Source organism: Giraffa tippelskirchi, chromosome 13 (assembly GCF_054371585.1).
Source record: "Giraffa tippelskirchi isolate mGirTip1 chromosome 13, T2T-mGirTip1v1.2.pri, whole genome shotgun sequence".
In the NCBI taxonomy this organism is placed as follows: Eukaryota; Metazoa; Chordata; class Mammalia; order Artiodactyla; family Giraffidae; genus Giraffa; species Giraffa tippelskirchi.
The window spans coordinates 89,137,435-89,157,063 of NC_137287.1; the positions used below are offsets into that span (position 1 = coordinate 89,137,435).

Genomic DNA, 19,629 nt, shown 5'->3' on the forward strand with positions numbered 1-19,629 from the left:
TGTAGAATCACGTCTGGCCTGAAGTTGTCAATGAATATTTTTTTCAATACATGAATAAGATTCTGTAATCAAAGGACCCTTGCGAAGACTGTTCCAACCCCACATGACCCCTGAGGCCCCCAGACTCCCACAGCTTTTATAAATAGCCAACTGTTACCCAGAAAAATCCATTGGCTTGCTTAACGTCATCGGGTAACAACCCTGCAGTTAAAACCGGGGTCACTTGAGTGCCATTATTTTAGTTATGTTGAGCATAGCTGGAGTTCAGGTCCCTAAGTCCTAGTAAGCCCCTTGGCCTGGAAACCAGCATCCTGTGCAAATCTGCACAGGAGGCAAGGACTGCAGAACCCATGGGCACAGGCATGTGCTGTTCTTGACCATGAGGCTGGTTCGTCTGTTCAAGCTGCTATAACAAAGGACCCCAGACAGGAGGTGAAGCAGCAGGAGTCCTTCCCCACAGCTCTGGAGGCTATGGGTCCAAGATCAAAGTACCACTGTGTCTGGTGAAGTCCCGCCTCCTAGTTCATAGATTGCATCTTCTCGCTGGGTCCTCACATGGAAGAGGGGCAGGGGCTCTCGGGATCTCGTTACAAGGACACTGATCCCATCCTAGGGGTTCCACCCTCACGACCTCATCACCTCCCAAGAGATGAGGCCTGCCTCCTGACACCACCACACTGGGGGTCAGGTTTCCATGTATGAATTTAGAGGACGCAGACACTGTCTGCAGCAAAATCTCTGACTCCACCTGAGTGCGGAAGGTTCCTTTTGTTTGGATTAGATCAAGGCAGGTCCCAGGTGGTATCTGAACCCATTCTTTCTCCACCCAGTGTTCCACCCTAGTGACCTGGCCACCATCATTGCCCTTGACTATTTTTTTATTGAAGCGTAGTTGATTTACAGTGTTGTGGTTAGCTTCTGCTGTACAGCAAGTGGCTCAGTTACACATATGTGTAACCTTCTTCATAGTCTTCTCCATTGTGGTTCATCATAGGAGACTCGGTGTGGTTCCTTGTGCATAAGACCTTATAGTTTATACGTTCTACGTCTAATAATTTGCATCTGCTAATTTCAAACTCTCCATCCTTGCCTCCCTTCCCCAGTCCCCCTTGGCAACCTCAAGTCTATTCTCTATGTCTCTGTTTCTGTTTCATAAATATGTTAGTGTCATATTTTAGATTCCACATATAAGATATGTCATATGGTATTTCTCTTTGTCTGATTTACTTCACTCAGTATGACAATCTCTAGGTCCATCCACATTGCTGCAAGTGGCATTATGTCATTCTTTTTTATAGCTGAGTAATGAAATTAAAAGACACTCCTTGGAAGGAAGGTTATGACCAACCTAGATAGCATATTTAAAAGCAGAGACATTACTTTACCAACAAAGGCCCATCTAGTCAAGGCTATGGTTTTTCCAGTGGTCATGTATGGATGTGAGAGTTGGACCATGAAGAAAGCTGAGCGCCGCAGAATTGATGCTTTTGAACTGCAGTGTTGGAGAAGACTCTTGAGAGTCCCTTGGACTTCAAGGAGATCCAACCAGTCCATCCTAAAGGAGATCAGTCCTGGGTGTTCATTGGAAGGACTGATGTTGAAGTTGAAACTCCAATACTTTGGCCACCTCATGCAAAGGGTTGACTCATTGGAAAAGACCCTAATGCTGGGAAGGATTGGGGACAGGAGGAGAAGGGGATAACAGAGGATGAGATGGCTGGATGGCATCACCAACTTAATGGACATGGGTTTGGTAAACTCCGGGAGTTGGTGATGGACAGGGAGGCCTGGTGTGCTGCAATTCATGGGATCGCAAAGAGTTGGACACGACTGAGCGACTGAACTGAACTGAACTGAATATTTCATTATATATATATATATATTATATACCACATCTTCTTTATCCATTTATCCATCTGTCAATAAACATTTAGGTTGCTTCCATATCTTAGCTATTGTAAATAGTGCTGCAATGAACATAGGGCTGCCTGTGTCTTATTGAATTAGAATTTTCTCCAAATGTATGCCCAAGAAAGTTATTGCTGATAGTAATTGTCATTTTAGTTTTCTGAGGAACCTCCATACTCTTTTCCATAGCGTCTGCACCAATTTACATTCCCACCAACAGTGTAGGAGGGTTGCCTTTTCTCCACACCCTCTCCAGCATTTATTATTGGTAGACTTGTTGATGAAGGCCATTCTGAGCAGTGTGAGGTGGGACCTCATTGTAGTTTTGACTTGCGTTTCTCTAATAATGAGTGAGGCTGAACTTCTATCTGTGTGTTTGTTGTCATTGGCCTTGACTCTTGCCAGCACTTTGACGGAAGGTGGAGGGCGTGGGGCCTTGAGTGGTTCCCCTGCACAGGGCGGGGTGGGGGGGGCGGTTGGGGGCACAGAGCACAGCAGAGCAGAGAGCAAGGACCTGGGGACTCAGATGCCAAGACTGCCCTCTCGATCTCCTCTGCACTGACCCACTCAGGGTAGACGGGCAATGCAGGCTCCTGGGGAGGAAGGGAGGAAGCCTCAGCACCCATGCCTCGGGATCATGTTCTGGTTTGTCCTGAGCATGAGTCACAGTCCTGGACATGGTCCTCCACCCTCTGCAGCCGGGGTCCCGAGTCCAAGGACACCACAATCCCCTCTCGCTGCTCCGGGTCCTCTGCCTTTTCAGCTGATCCTCTTTCTGGATGATGAGGGCCTGCCATCAGCCACCGGGAATTTTATTCTTCATCGTGAAAAGTCGTAACCCAGAAACCAGCTTCTGTTTTGTAGATAGAGTCAGGAGATCAGCCTGAACTCTAAATCTTGTAAACCTCTTAAGATCAAATCTCCTCAGATGTCAACTACAGTCTTGATAATTAGATAAATACGCCCGCACTGGTCACCAGCTAGTGACAGATCTAATTATGTTATTTCCCGTGACAGCACTGGTCTGACACTCCCTCATCAAACATCTGTCTCTGCCACTTCTCGTCAGCCTTACACAGAGCTGTTGATGTAAAAACACTTATAAAAGTAACTGCTCAAACAGGAACATCTCCAGGCAGGACCTCATGAAACAGAGAAATGGCACGAGCTGTGTGTGCCAGGTTAGAGCTGCAGAAGGAGTTTCCTGCTAGCGAGCAGGGTGCAGGGCTTTTAAATATTATTATTCACATTGCATCATACAGCGAATGCTCCTGCCTAATTGTTAAATGTTTTCTCTTGTGCTTAAATTCCATGCTACAGATTATTAAAAAATTGACTTTACAATATTTACTTTACTTATCTTCTCAAGCCAGACCAGGCTTAGCCCATAGATTTTGTGAATTATTAATTTTTAAAAGCGATTTGTGCTACATTTTACTCTTGGACAATGTCCAGAGAGACACTGATTTCTGGCCCACAACTTAGAGAACTGAATCACTTTGATGCATCTTTAATCTGAAGAGCCTTAAAGCGAGCACAGCAATGTTGTGCAAAAGCTAATGAGTGAGTACTCGACATGTAGATCCAGCGATGAGAGAGGAGACTCTTGCTTCGGCAGGTCGTCCAAGCGGTAGCCTTGGACATGGAACTCACCAGTTATCTGACGAGAACTGCTTGGAGGGGCTGTAATAGAAGTTAACAGAACTGTGGTGTGCACAGCACACTTGCATCCCACGACCCAGCCTCCAGACACCCTGTTCCCTTCCAGGGGTGGGTCCTGGCTCCCCGAGAACCCAGCCCACTTTGGGAGCCCAGATAGACCTCCTACATTTATTCTCTCTTCACTGTCTAAGTATTATAGTGAGGGTCCATCTCCATTCACTAGATTCTATCGATGCATTTAAATCATATACAAAATCAAGAGTAGCTTCCCAGACACAGTGGCCAAACGTGTCGCCTTGAGTTTTTGTGTGTATGCAACCTCCTGCTTCTTTCTTGTTTTTCGTAAAACCAGTGCTGTCCACATGCCCATCTCCTTAACCTTGTTGTTTGTCCCAAATCCAGTGTTAAGGGAGAATCTGTTTCTTCCAGGGCTATGTCGTTAACACTTACAAAAGAAGTGTAGGACATACATCAATCGAATCAAGCAAATAACTTCTCCTAGTCTAGTTTTATCCTTTCCAGAAACTGAACCACTATTTTTAATTTTAATAAACAGCTAATCCACTCAATTGAAGCAGCTTACTTACACAAAACCAACTTGATGAAATAGTTAAGGAAAACCCAACCAAACGATCATTTTGTGACATAGCAGCCTCACACACAAAAAGAGTGCTTTCATTCCCAATTGGAGTCTCCATATTCCCAACCGTACTCTCCAGCTCTGACGAGGTGAGGTGTCTGCCCATCTCTCATCCCCATACTCTCCACGTATGGGCCCTTCCATCCATAATTCTGCCCACCCACCATGCACTCATCCTCCCATCCAGGCCCAGAGTCCTTGGCCCCAGGGCCCAGCCACCCTCCTGTCAGCTCTGGTTCCACTGTCTGTGGGGTGGGTCCCGAGTGGGGAGAACCGGGATGGGCGTGGGGGGAAAAGGGACTATCAGTGTCCCCAAAAGGCCTGCACCTGGATGGGGTTGCCATACTGATGCTCATGATAACTCGTGGGAAGCTGCTCCTTCTGTAGCAAGGGGAGAAAATGGGGGCGCAGAGGGTGACTGGCTCCCAGGGGTTGAGGCGGGGCATGGCTCCACAGTGGGACCAAGAGCCACACCCACATCTCCTGGGGACCAGTGGACCTGCCCAGAGCTGGAGCTAGGCACACCAGCACTGCCCCATGCCAGAGCCTCCACGCCCTTTCCAAGACTTGTGCACAGGTCACTGCCATCGGGTCTGCCCGCATTCACCTGGGTAGCGGGCCTGCTGGGGTCTTTGTGCATGGGCTAAGAAGAAGTATGCTCTGCTGTTTTGGACTGTTTTGAATTTATAGATATAATAGCTCTAAAGAAAACAGAGAGCAATTTTGAAGCAGGAGTAGAGACCCAAACCCACAGAGCTAAACTCAAGTTGGCTTAGATTTGCACACAGATATTGTACATTCCTTTGTTCAGCAAACTCTCCTTCCAGCGAAAGTTTCCTGTCTCCCTTCTCAAAACACTTGCGTGGTCCAAGCGGCAGCGGACAAGCCCAGCTCTTGAGGACATTTTGCAACTTTCCTTGAAGACCTGAGGGCTGCCCTAGGCCTGACCCCCACGAGGGAGCCCCTCCAGGATCCCAGCTCAGGGGAGGCACTGGGCTCACTGAGAGAAGGGCGCTCGACCAGGCACTTGCTTCTCAATTGTTGCCTTCACCCTAAACACCTGCATGGAGTCCTTGACAATTTCTCAGAAACAAGAGCTCTCCTCAAAATTCCTGGTAACTCAGCCAGGACAAAGCAGAAACAAAGGCGTCAGCCCTGTTGGAGTCTCTACTTCTGTCATGTTTCTAAGTTGGTTCCAGGAAAAAGTTGTTCTAAACAGAAGTTCTAGAGAATTTACGTAGAGAAATGGCACTAGCAGTAATGAGGCAACAGACTCTGCTCTTCTGCTTTTCTGAAGGCAAGTCTCAGGTGGTACCGAACACATCTTCTCTCCACCCAGGGTCCCACCCTAGTGACCTGGTCCCCATCATTGGCCGTGACTTTCTTTTTTATTGACACATAGTTGATTTACAATGTTGTGTTTCTGACAAAGCAGAAAAACAATAGCTGTTGCTGCAGAATTGATTCTGTTGAGCATACAGGTGACACTTACTGTATGCAGGCACTTTCACAGCCCTGGGAACAGCCCTTTCGTTTCCCCAGAACTCACAGTTCGTGGGGTCTGTGGGCTGAGGGCTCCATGGACATGGGTTGCTCTGCGGAAGCCGTGAATCGGAGCCTAAGTGTGAGCAAATCATGTAATCCTTCCATGCCTCGGTTTTCTTATTGATGAGAAGGAGGCAATACTAGCAACTAACAATCAGACTGCTGCAAGTGTTAGTTGAGGTGATACAGAAAATTGGTGTTTTACTCCTTCTTCTTGAGACATAGTCGATACCAGTAATATCCAAATAAGCAGCATCAAGAATTTTACAGACCCTGGTCCGGGGAGGAGATGGGGGGCTGTCCTCAATCAACTGGTGCTGTACCCAGGGCCTCCGAGGACCTGCCAGGAGCAGCTAGGAAGGCTCCCCGGGGATGGAGGAGGCAGGTCAGGGGCTCTGCAGCCTCTCTCAGCTCTAATGCCAGGACTTGTATGTAGGAAGCTTCCCCCTGAGATTTAACTTAATGTGGGCAAAAAGGGAGGTAGGGTTCAGCAAGTTACAAGTTCTTGAACAATTTTAATGAGAAGAACCAGTAGAAAGGGTCTGCTCCAGGGCTTAACCTACTGCTTCCTTGGGGATGAGAGAGATGGTCCTAATATATTTCTTTCCATCTCAGACTTGGGGATTTCAGAACCACTGTCCATCACTTAGCCTCTGGGGATCGGGTCAGCACCCTTTAGGTCCATGGATTTCACTGAATCAGCCAGGTCTGTCTCAGCAAGTGGGGCAGATGCCGGGTCCTGGGCGGCTCACAGCTCTCAGTGCTGCCCCCGAGGCCCAAACTGCAGCAGCCAGAGAGCAGATCACTGAGTTCGGCAATGACATGTTTTCACCAGGCGCACGGGCGACCAGAGTGGAGTCGTGCCCCAGTGCCCCAGCCTGGCTCTGTCCTTGCCACTCTGATGCATGCCAGTGGCGCAGTGACAGCCCACGGGAACAGGGGGTGGCTCTGTCTTTGCAGCATTATTGGTCATCTCGAGACTCAAGGGCAGGCTGTCAGCTTGCCGCCTGAGGACCGGACACACAGCCCATCATCACTCCCGAGAACGTCACAGAGGAAAGGCCCACGCAGTCAGAGATGTGTCCCCAGGAGCTGGCCAGCCCTGAGGAAGCTCCTTAGTCAGGTGCCCAGCACGCAAATTCTCAGATCCCAGACACGGCAACCACAAGCTACAGTGTTCTCACAGCCATGATCCAGGGGTGTCCTTGAACTTGCTTGGTTCAAAGAAATGGTTTGGCTCCTGATCGTCCTCGTGTTGAAATAATACACTTATGTTTTGATTAAATACAACGTAGGAGCTTGTCATCAGGAAGGTACAAAGGAGCAGAAGCCGGTCAGCAGGAAGGCACCTCGTCCGAGGCAGCCTCGGCCTCCAAGCTCCAGAAGGGGCATGGTGCCCGGTTCTCTCTGAGCCCCAAGGGCGGCCAGACGCCAGGCACACAGGCAGCTGGGGCAGTAACACTGCCCCTTGCTCGTCTCCAACCAGCACCACTGGGACAGGAGCTCCACAGGAGCCAAGGAGCCGAGGAGGAGGGAGCTGGCCTGAGGCCAGCACTGCTGACACTTCACGGGTGACATGCAGGGCCCTGGGAGGGCCTGGGTCTCAGCACAGAGTAACATGGACTCTCCTGCCAGCAGGAGCCGAGAGAGGTGTTTGTCGGCAAGGCTAGTGCCTGATGAGGCAACCGTGGAAACCCTCGATTCTGCAGTTCTTGTAAGAGCCCCCAAGTAGAGATGCTTCCACCTGAAAAAGCAGTGATTCAAATCCACGCCCCATCCCTGTGTTTGCGTGTCGCTCCAGCTCCCAACACCCTGCCCCAAACAGTTACGCTGTATCGTGGGGCTTGACTCCAAACACACAGAAACAGGTCCTCAGGCAAATTAAAAACATCCATTTGCCACATCTTATTACCAAACCAAGCCGAATGCAAAATAAGAGCATTAAAATGAGCTTCACGGGGATGGGGGACTCGCACTGTGTCCCAGGCTCCGGCAGTTGTAACACCAGGCGCGTCTCCCCCGGACAGACGAGCAGACGGCTGCCAATAACTCAGGGTGTTTTATCACTGTGTGTCCGCAGGGCAGGCATCAGATGGGAAGACACTCTTGAAACAGAATTAAATAGTTTTAGATCTAATTTTACCAGCCTGAACCAGGTTGCAGATTGATTTTCATGGCATCTAATAGAGAACACACACGTGGCCCATCTTATAGAAAATCCATCTACCACACTGCTTTCCACCCAGTCTGCTTCTCACTAGAAGTAATAAGAACCTAATATTTCACAAGCAGTGTGTCATCCCGTAAATGGCCTCGTGTTCCAAAGGAGCCAGGAGCCGCCCATCAGGCAGCCCAGGCGCCCAGGCCTTGTCAGCGCCGGGGCCGCCCCATCCAGACCCTGCCCGACAGCACCCAGAGGCGTGTGCCCACAGCCCGTCTGTCCCAACACTCGCCCGCATTTCCGCTTGTGTTTCCTCTTCCTGTGTTCAGGCCTGCCTCCAAACCTGGGCAGCGCTGGGCTGTGACACACAACTGACGTGGTCATCTCGCTGGACAACCTCTGCCTCCTCCCTCACCAGAGTGATGTCTACACCGGCCCGTGTGCCAGTCACAACAGAACGTCAGGAGGAGAACACAGACTCCACACAGGCCTGGGGGCAGTATGAACACACAACTCAGACTCCGCACAGGCATGAGTGCAGTGTGAACACACACCTTAGACTCCACACAGACCTGAGCACAGTGTGAACACACACCTCAGACTCCGCACAGACCTGAGTACAGTGTGAACACACACCTCAGACTCCACACAGGCCTGAGTGCAGTGTGAACACACACCTTAGACTCCACACAGACCTGAGCACAGTGTGAACACACACCTCAGACTCCACACAGACCTGAGCACAGTGTGAACACACACCTTAGACTCCACACAGGCCTGAGTGCAGTGTGAACACACACCTTAGACTCCGCACAGGCCTGAGTGCAGTGTGAACACACACCTTAGACTCTGCACAGACCTGAGTGCAGTGTGAACACACACCTTAGACTCCACACAGACCTGAGTGTAGTGTGAACACACACCTTTAGATGAGGATTTCTTTTTTTTATTTAGATGTGCTTTCTTGCAAAGAGTCCCCATCAGTCACTTGTCAGTCCTTTGAGCCTGCTGTTCACGCAAAGTACAGAGCAAGATCTGAGGGGAGCTGGTGTAGTTTCAGGAGCCCCCTCCCCCACTTCCCAAAGTAATCCAGGTGTAGTTGGACCTGGTGAACACATAGGGGGCAAGTGAGTGCGGGTGACACTGGGCACCCGTGTCTGGGCCTCAGACTGTCTTGGATGAGCTCTTTCTCTCCTGCCCTTCTTCTCCCCCTATCCTCTCTCCCATTCCCTGTCTTTTCCTTCCCCCCACTCACCATCCAGAACTTTTATGTTTGCTGCCCTCGGGCCCCCTGGGCCCTCAGTTCAGAGCCAAGGCTCCAGGCCCACAGTGGGGGGGTCCACCCAGACCTAGATGCCAAGTTCCAGAACTGCCCGGAGCCTCTGCACAAGGGCCCTCAGCCAGCCTGGCCCCCACCTCTCTGACCCAGCCCAGACTCACCTTTCAGCACAAGAACACTTGGCTCTGGGCCTACCCTAAAGGGTAGGCGCTATCATTAGTGGTCAGGTCATCTCCAGTGAGATGCTCTCCTCCTACCTCCTTGGGCTCCCTGGACAGGACAGGCTCCTCACACTGTTCCTTCTTGGCATCAGTGTGTGAAAGTATCGATTCTGGGAGCAACTAACTTGCATTCGACAAAGACCTGTTGAGTCAATATATTAGTGTGCCCTGCTGGCTGGAGGTCAGGTGTGGGCAGGCCAGTCCTCCCGAGGCCTCTGCCTTGGGCTCATGGACAGCGCCTTCTCCCTGTGTCCTCACACAGTCATCCCTCCATGAATGTCTGTCTTTATCTCCTAGTCTTGGTCATAGGCGATCACGATCCACCCTTGCGGCCTCACTGTACCTTCATCACCTCTTACAGGCCCATCTCCCAATATGGTCACATTCTGAGTCCTGGGGGTCAGGACTTACATGAATTTGGGAAGGACATCATTCAGCCGATACAGTGAATGAGGGACAGACAGGCTGGCTGCCATTTTCAAGAACAAACTCATGATCTTATCCCCTGGGTGTTACTAGCTGAGCCCAGCTGGTGAGAAGCAGACCCTCTCGTGTCACAGGCCCAGAGTCTTTCTCTGCCTGAACTCCCGGCTCAGAGATGGCAGGTTGAACACAGTCTCTTAAAATTCGTGTTCCTGAAAGTTGGCGAGAGAGCATCTTGCCTCCCCTCTACTGCCTGCCCGGAGGTTAATTATTCTCTGGCTTCCTGGGCAGCCTGCCTGCTCAGGCTTGTCCTCGTCTCTGTTTGGATAGAAGCATCAGTTCGCGACACACCTGTGCTGGGGGAGCAGCTATGGCAGGAAGGAAAGTGGGTCAGGCCTGGGGGCCGTCTGTCAGAGCATGTCTGGGGAAAACACAAGGAGGGAGCCCAGAAAGATCTGGGTTTGTAGCCCGAAGGTGCTGACCACGCTCTGACGCTTCCAGCTGTCACCAAGCTGTGCAGAAGTGGCCGCGTGTGGCCCACGGACACCAAGGACAGAGCACAAAACCTCACTCCAAATGGCTCAAATGGGGCAGGACCAAGTGCCGGACTGATCTCATTTTTAAAAATAACCTGTGAACTATTTAGTGCTTCTCAGGAAGCAGAGGAGAAGATCAAATCCGCAGGCATTTTAACAATTATGGTTTTTAGCAAAAACAAAAAGTAACATGTTTGTTCCAGCAAACATGTTACTTCACATGGGTAGATTTTCCAAGTAACTGACATGGACTCCTGCCCCAAAGGGTTTTTCCTAAATTTTCATCTTAATTGGTAAAAATTGTTTCATAAACTGTTGATAAACAAAACAGTTAGTGAAAGCAAACACAGAGTTCACAACAGCATGGTCCAAACCCTTGGACCTTTGCACGACTCCTCGGTCCTCATGGGTAAACTGAGGCTCCACGGCTGCAGGGCATGTGACAGGGCCTGACGCTCCCAACCGTCCACTCACACGGGCTCTTTCTCCCTCTTTGTTCATGTGTCCGAGGATGGCCCCAAAGGGCCTTGTCTTTGATGTTCTTCTTCAGTTCAGTTCAGTCGCTCAGTCGTGTCCAACTCTTTGCGACCCCATGAATTGCAGCACGCCGGGCCTCCCTGTCCGTCACCAGCTCCCGGAGTTTACCCAAACTCATGTCCATTGAGTCGGTGATGCCATCCAGCCATCTCATCCTCTGTCATCCCCTTCTCCTCCCGCCCTTCATCCTTCCCAGCATCAGGGTCTTTTCCAATGAGACTACTCTTCGCGTGAGGTGGCCAAAGTATTGGAGTTTCAGCTTCAACATCAGTCCTTCCAATGAACACCCAGGACTGATCTCCTTTAGGATGGACTGGTTGGATCTCCTTGAAGTCCAAGGGACTCTCAAGAGTCTTCTCCAACACCACAGTTCAAAAGCATCAATTCCTCAGCTCTCAGCTTTCTTCACCGTCCAACTCTCACATCCATACATGACCACTGGAAAAACCATAGCCTTGACTAGATGGACCTTTGTTGGCAAAGTAACGTCTCTGCTTTTTAGTATGCTATCTAGGCTGGTCATCACCTTCCTTCCAAGGAGTAAGCATCTTTTAATTTCATGGCTGCAATCACCATCTGCAGTGATTTTGGAGCCCAAAAACATAAAGTCAGCCACTGTTTCCACCTTTTCCCCATCTATTTGCCATGAAGTGATGGGACCAGATGCCATGATCTTAGTTTTCTGAATGTTGAGCTTTAAGTCAACTTTTTCACTCTCCTCTTTCACTTTCATCAAGAGGCTTTTTAGTTCCTCTTCACTTTCTGCCATAAGGGTGGTGTCATCTGCATATTTGAGGTTATTGATATTTCTCCCAGCAATCTTGATTCCAGCCCAGCGTTTCTCATGATGTACTCTGCATATAAGTTAAATAAGCAGGGTGACAATATACAGCCTTGACATACTCCTTTTCCTATTTGGAACCAGTCTGTTGTTCCATGTCCAGTTCTAACTGTTGCTTCCTGACCTGCATACAGGTTTCTCAAGAGGCAGGTCAGATGTTCTTCTTAAAGCCCTTTAAATGAATTTGAGCTTCCAAATCTACAAAGTAAGCAAAAGAGAAAACGAAAACCCCAGGCCCTGACTAGGGGGCCTGACTGCACATACAGTTCACTTTAATATCTGTCACCTCAGGTTTCTCCTTCCTGGAGTAAATTGTTCTCTGATGCTCACTTCTCATCATTTAGTTTCTTGTCCAGTCACATTTTGTATCTTTCATTATTTTTAAATAATTGAGATATAATTCACACACAGAAAAATGCACAAAGTGTGTGTGTCACAGTCCAGGGGCAAATGCACACCCATGTAACACACATTTCTCACTACACATGGGAGGTTTCATCCTCCCGGAAAGACCCCGCCCTCCCAGCCAGCCTCCCTGGCCCTAGTGTGACCTGTATGTGACCTCTGTGTGACCCGTTGCCGAGGTGGGCTATGTCTCTTCAGGGATCACAAGGAGACTTGTCTTTTACGCCTGGATTTTTGCACAAAGTGATGTCCTAAAGATTCATCTGCGTCATAATGTATCTTAATCCTCAATCCTTGTTATTGTTGATCGCACCCACAATATGAATTTTAAACAGTCCATGTTCACATCCTTATGTCACCAGGCCCTTGGGATGCTTCCCAGTGAGAGCTGCCTCGAATAACATTTCTGCAAACGCTCTGGCTCAGGTTTCTTCTTGAACGAATATATATGAATGAATGAATGCATTCTTGAAGGAATATGTATTTCATTGATCTTGTGACCATTTTCATTATGATACAAGATAGAGCTCAGAATTCACTTTTTTCCAGGATGTTGTACAGTTTTTCAGCACTGCTTGTTAAAAAGACTTTATTTCACCCCAATGTGTGACTCTGAGACCTTTGTTGAAGGTCGGTTGATCACACAAGTATGATTCCATTTCTGAACCATCCACTTTGTTCCATTTTTCTATCTTTATGTCATCACCAAATTGTGTTTCTTCTTCATTATCAATATTCTCAACCAATATGCATTTCCAGGAAGTGGCTTCTGCCCTACATGTGCTCCAAAACACACGAAATCACTTCAACGTGGGCCAAAGCCATTTATTTTGCAGTTGTTTGCACTGAGTAATAACTTTAATAATACAAACGTCCTGGATCATTCATTCCAAGTAGCTCATTGAAAATGCCATTATATTAATGACCTGAACACCCCCCCAAATCACTCCTGACTGGAGGCCGGCCTGCATGCTGTCCTCACAGGGGCCTCTCACACAGAACAACATCCTGCTGGTTCACGGGGACGCCGGGCCTGAGCTGAGAGCCACAGACCTGTCTGCAGGAAGGGAGGCCCAGCCCGTTCAGCTGCTTTCCCAGGAGAAAGGCCCCCTCCTTACTCTGACTCTCCAGCGAGAGGCCGGGAGCCCTGTTAACCAGCTTCTCTCAGCGGACCCAAACCATCCAGAACTGAGAGTAACAAAAACAGGGCCTCTATTTTCCATCAGTCTGTGACCTGCATGAAGCCAGATTTTCAAATGACTATGAAAAACACAGAGACAGAAGCAGCTGGACACTGGGGCTCTGCTCACCTGGAACCCGCAGAAGTAGATGACTTGACAGGCCTGTGTCCAGGAAACCACGAAGAAGGCACCAACGGCAAATATTTTGTTTTGGAATTTTTCTAAATAGAAAATGCGGTTCCTCACCCTTTTCCCTAATGACCTTCTGAAGACTCGGTCTGAGGAAATTCCCTAGCACCCAGTGGTTAGGACTCTGCGCTTTCACAGCACTTTGATCCCTGGTTGGGGAACTAAGATCCCGCAAGCTGTGCACTGTGATAAAAAGAGAAGACTCCGTGTGTCCTTCCTAGGAGTCGCTGTTTCCCACCCAGAGTGCACATGCTGTCAGGGTAACTACTTCTCCCTTCTGAAGCATCCTAGCAGGTGGCAGTACCCCGAGTCGGGTGAGCTGACTCAGCATCTCTGAGGCTTTCTGCCTGGCTTGTCTGCCTGGTTTCAGCCGGCCCGAAATCCAAACCCACCACGACAGAGGAGTGGATCAGCCAAGGAAGGGCTAGGGTTACCAGAAAATCCACAGGATGTCCAGTTAAACCTGAATTACTTTTTATTTTTTAAATTGTAGCAAAACATACAAAATATAAAAGGTGCAGTATTACCCATGTTCCAGCATGTAGCTCAGTGACGTTAAGTATGTCTCTGTGCTGTACAGCCACCACCACCTCCAAGTCCAGCTTCCTCATTTCCTCAGGCTGGGCTCTGTCTTCACTCACTGACCCGCCCCGTTTCCCTCCTCCAGCCCCTGGAGGCCGTCCTCCCTCCTGTCTCAGTGATTTATACGTCTCTAGGGGTCTCACAGACGTGGTCACACCGCATTTGTCCTTCCTTGCTTAGCACCATGTCCCCAAGGTTCACCGTGCTGTAACCTGCATCAGAATCCCCTTCCTTTTCAAGGATGAATAATGTTCCCTTGTGTGTACAGACCATATCCATCCGTCCATCTACCTGTGGACACTCGGGTTGCCTCCCCACTTGGCTGTCGTGTGTCACACTGCTTTGAACATGGGTATGCTCTATCTCTTTGAATCCCCCTGTCGGTTCTTCTAGATTTACACCTGAGTGGAAATTATGGGCTTCCCAGTGGCTGCACTGTTTTACACTTCCACCAGCAGTGCACTGCGTTCTGATTTCTACACATCCTCACCCACATATGTTATTTTCTTGGTTTTTTTAATAGCAGCCAGCCTAACATGTGTGAGAGGCTGTCTCACCCTAGTTCTGATTTCCGTTTCCCTGATGATGTTGAATATCTGTTCATGTGCTTATTGGCCATTTGTGTATTTTCCTTGTAGAAATGTTTATTCAAGTCTTTTGCCCTAAATTTGCATTTCAGATAAATAATAATTTTTGTAATGTGTGTATGTCCCACACAATATTATAGAGATGTACACAGAAAAATATCTCTCATGTATCCAAAACTCAGTCTTCACTAGATGTCTTGAATTTTTATTTGACAACTCTGGCCACCCTAGAAATGGAGGACTCTTATGGATGGAAAACCATCTCTAAGTATTTCACAGTTTGTCTAAGGTGAGCTCTGAAACAGCTTGGTGTGTTTTGTGGGTGTCTGGCTGGGAGCCCTGTTTATTAGAAAATTGTAATTTCATTTTGAAATGCTCAAGACTAAATCATTTGAGCTTCACACTCTTTCTGGAATATTACTGGGCTCCTTTAATGAAATTATAACTCAAGAAGAGATTTCATTCCCACACAGTAAATTGGCACGGCCACGAGGGTGGGAGTGGGGCCTTCCCTGGCTGATTCCTCTTGTTCAGCAGAATGAAGAGGGAGCAACCTCCCGTATTTGAGTTATTTATTGTTCTCCAAGTGAGCATTATATTGTTGCCTGTCCCTGCTGGAAACAACAGCTGTTAACAGGCTCCTGAATGAATTTCAGCGTGAAATCCCCTGGCTTCTGGAAAGCTCAGCTAAAGAGAAAGCAGGCTCAGAACAGAAAGAGAAAGAGCACGTTCTAGGCCTGGGTCTGGAGTTGGCGGCACAGCTGAGGTTTCCACAGAAGATCTCGGAGGTGTGCCCAGAGCAGGGCTCCTGTCTGAGCACAGAGCAGACACAAGGCAGCACCAGGCATGAGGATGCAGAAAGAGTCCCTGACAGGGGCCCTGGACCCCCCAGCCAGCGGGAAGGGCAGGGGTGACCCTGTGGTGACCCTGTGGTGACCTCTGACACACGGGATGAGCAGCGGCATGCTTCCATCTGTGGTTTCCTAAGAACACATGGTTTCCTAAGGTCACGTTGGAAGTCAGGAACACTGCAGCCCTGAAGGTCTGAGCAGAGGGTCTCTGGGGGACATCAGGCCTGAGTTCTCCTGTGGACTCACTTGCGGTCAGGGTCAGTGTTCTGAAATAAGGAGTCTTCCTTTAGGTCCCTTCCTCAGTTATTCTCTTTTTTCAGCCCTTGGTCTCTGTTTAGAGGGAACAGCTGAGCCCGTTGGTCCCAAGTGCCACCTCGTCCTGGGTTCGAGTTGCTCTCTGTGCTGCCCCCAGGGGATTCTGCAGCCAGGACCACCCCTGGGGCTGCAGGCGGGGGCTCCCGGGCTCCTCTCGCCACTCAATGACCGCCCCCACTCCAAGGGACCCTCCATGCCCTCAGCCCTGCTCCCTCCTTCTGTCCTGTCATCTTCTCCTCAAACACACATTGAGTATTTGTTACAGTTTTGAGAAGTCCTTTTTTTCATGCACTTTCAGTCCACAGAGCAAGGTCTCTGCCTCTGGGGAGGAGGGTCGTGGTTCTGTTTGCAGGACGCATGTTTAGCTGAGACAGCTCTCAGTCTGCCTAGCTCCTCTCTGTGAACCAACCTCGGTGTGCACGTGGAGACTTCCGGGTGTGGGGGACATGGAGATGCCAAAAATAAGAAAATAAGAAAGATAGAGATCATAAAGTTTAATATTGAATGGAGAGGAGAATTTGATAAAATGCTGTCAGAAATTCAATAAAAGACTAAACCAAAATGAACTTTCAACTTCCCATGTCCAAACCCCCAGCAATGAAAACATATGAAAGCACTGAGTTTTTCTGAAACTTGGTGTCAAAAGTGCATTTCCTGTTCTTTTCTTTCCAGACAAAGTGAGCATGTTGTCAGCCTTCATCGCTCCCTTCAAACGCCTGAACCCTGGGGCCACGCACGCAGAGGACGAGGACAACCTCAGTAAGCATCTCCCTCCCCAGATCCGGGGTCGCAGCTCCCCAACTGGGATCCCATCCCCCCCCACAGTGGTAGGAAATCCCAGCAGTGACCATGTGACTGAGAACTCCAGGCATTGCAAGAAAAGATACTAGTTCTCTTGGACCACCTCTCCTCTCTTTTCTTTGCTTTTCCCTCCAAACCAAAAAGAGAAAGGAAAGTGAACACAGCCTTTTTGAACAGTATGTCCAGTTATTTAACAAGGAAAGAGCTAGACGGGTGCCTGCTGTTGAAACTGCATTTGGCTTGTGAAACTGGAGAGACACCCGGGGGGTGGGGGGTTGCGAGGGCGCAGATCTGGACAGCGCACCCGCCAAAGAGACCAGAGCAGATGGCCGTGAGGGGAGGGAGAGTTGGGTGTGTGTGTCGGGCAAGGCACCCCTCTCGCTTGTGGCAAGAAAGCGTGGAGGGTGAGACAGTCCACACGACCAGAATATGTCTTGCATTTCAGTGTTATCTGACAAGTGGCCACCTTTGCAGCCAGAGTCAGGCATGTGCTTGTGGAAGCAGGTAGCACACTGATGGTCACTGAGGCTCTTGGGTGGGTGACCAAGGAGCAATGGGTGTGTCTAGGGGTGCATCGTGGGGGTCCCCAGGCCTGGTCTCGGAACTGGCACAGGGCCAGGCTATCTGGGGGCAGGAGCACTCCAGCCCTCTTTTCTAGGGGTCCTGGAATTTCCAGGAAATTCATCAGGAAACCCAGTTTCTGAAATAGGCAGGGGAGTTGGCCTGGACAGGCCTGCAAGTGTTTGCCTCCCCTTTCCTGCTGTTTTCAGAACTGCATCTGACTCTGCTCTGTCAGTGGTCTTGTCCTTTACACGTGTCCCCCAGCTCAACCTCACAATAACTCCTGAGGCAAGAGCTGCCAAACCCAGTTTCCATCTTAAGAAAATGGAGTTGAGGCAGGTAGAGGGGCTGCCCAAGGTCACACACACTCACCATGGTCGCTGAGGACCTTGACCTCTCACTTGTTTGACCTAGAGCCACAGAGGGACCGCTGCCCTGCCCTGCAGCTTCCCTGACTTCATGCGGACTGCTTGGGAGGCCGTGTTGGGGGTAGCTGAAACCCTAATCTGCCCGTCTGCAGAAACCATGAGTGGTGTCACCCCCAGAGCATGTATCAGGATGGTCTGGGAGACTGCACTTCTACCAGCTTTTATTAATTACTAATCAGTGTGGGTGGGGTCTTCCTCCAGCTTGGATCTGCATGACTCATTTTAAACTTTGAGGCTGACAGACCTGGGATGATAAGAGGGTGTGGACACGATCTCAGGCCAGGAGGAAGGCAAGCTGGGCCTGACAGGTGGTTCCTCCAAGATAAACCTTCTCCTGAGAGGCTCAGAGGGTGACTACCACACCAGCCACTTTGATCACACACACTGCCTCCCCCATCCCACATCTGCTGCTAAGTCGCTTCAGTCGTGTCCGACTCTGTGTGACCCCATAGACGGCAGCCCACCAGGCTCCGCCGTCCCTGGGATTCTCCAGGCAAGAATACTGGAGTGGATTGCCATTTCCTTCTCCAGTGCATGAAAGGGAAAAGTGAAAGTGAAGTCGCTCAGTCGTGTCCGACTCTTAGCGACCCCATGGACTGTAGCCTACCAGGATCCTCCGTCCCTGGGATTTTCCAGGCAAGGGGACTGGAGTGGGGAGCCATTGCCTTCTCCGCCATCCCACATCTAGGAGACCAGTAAGAACATGGAGAGCTCCCAGAGAGTTTCTGGGCACTCTGCTGTGGACTCCCAGTGTTGGGCTGTTACTCTCTCAGCCTTTACCTCCAGTTTGGGAAACTGCGGGTTATTCCCACCTCTTGGCCCAGGTGCTGCAGGGGGTCGTCAGCAGCGGGGCCCGTGGTCCCCACAGCCCTGGGTCACACAGTCTGTCTCCCCTCCAGGTACCAGCAGTGCCGACGTCAAGGAGAACCGCAATGTGAGCAACCTGGAGGCCAGGCCACCACCAGCCGGGGACAGGGCCCGAGGGGGCACGCCTGGCCTGAAGAGGAAGCGGCCGCTGGAGGAGGGCAATGGCGGGCACCTGTGTCCCCTGAGGCTGCTGTGGCGGCGGCTCTCATGGTCCGTAGCACCCAAGAATGCGCTGGTGCAGCTGCATGAGCTGCGGCCAGGCCTGCAGTTCCGCATGGTGTCACAGACTGGCCCGGTGCATGCACCCATCTTCGCTGTGGCCGTGGATGTCAACGGGCTCACCTTCGAGGGCACCGGGCCCACCAAGAAAAAGGCCAAGATGCGGGCAGCCGAGCTTGCCCTCCGCTCCTTCGTACAGCTCCCCAATGCTGGCCAGGCTCCCCCAGCCCCTGGCGGCATGGCCCCTGACTTCACCTCTGACCAGGCCGACTTCCCCGATGCCCTGTTCCAGCGGTTCGAGCCCACAGCACCCAGCGAGGGCTTCCCGGGCCGCCGCCCCCCCGCCCCCGAGTGCCTGTCCACGGCCTGCCGGCGGGGCCGGCTCCTGGGCCACCCGCTGGACCTGGGCCTGGGGGGGCCCGCAGCCCCGGGCACCGGGAACCCGGTGGTGCTGTTGAACGAGCTGCGTTCCGGTCTGCGCTACGTGTGCCTCTCGGAGCCAGAGAAGCGGCGTGCCCAGAGCTTTGTCATGGCCGTCAGCGTGGACGGGAGGACGTTCGAGGGCTCAGGACGCAGCAAGAAGCTGGCCAAGGGCCAGGCCGCCCAGGCTGCACTGCAGGCCCTCTTCGACATCCGGCTGCCTGGCCATGTCCCCAGCAGGAGTAGAAGTCACCTCCTGCCCCAGGTGAGAGCCCTCGGGTGGCTGCCAGGGGGCAGAGAGGGGCGGGGGCAGCGGGCGGTCCCCTTGCTCCATCCCCATGTGTGGGGGGCCCCTGCACCTCCCAGATAAGCAGATGCTGCCCCTCCTGCCTCGGTGCAGGAGCCAAGCTCGGATTTGGGGGGAGAGAGCCTGAAAGCAAATGTGGGAAGGGAAGGAATGTTGGGGGACT

At 50.8% G+C, this 19,629-nt stretch overlaps 1 protein-coding gene across 1 annotated transcript in view; it reads left to right on the forward strand.

Annotated features, from left to right (window-relative positions):
* The window catches only part of ADARB2 (adenosine deaminase RNA specific B2 (inactive)), a 227,355-nt gene that overhangs the window by 153,244 nt on the left and 54,482 nt on the right, over window positions 1-19,629 (forward strand). Inside the window, exons 2-3 of the mRNA XM_081556245.1 lie at window positions 16,536-16,622; window positions 18,553-19,424. Of these exons, the coding sequence (XP_081412371.1) occupies window positions 16,536-16,622; window positions 18,553-19,424 (959 nt within the window). The remainder of the gene's footprint in view (window positions 1-16,535; window positions 16,623-18,552; window positions 19,425-19,629) is intronic.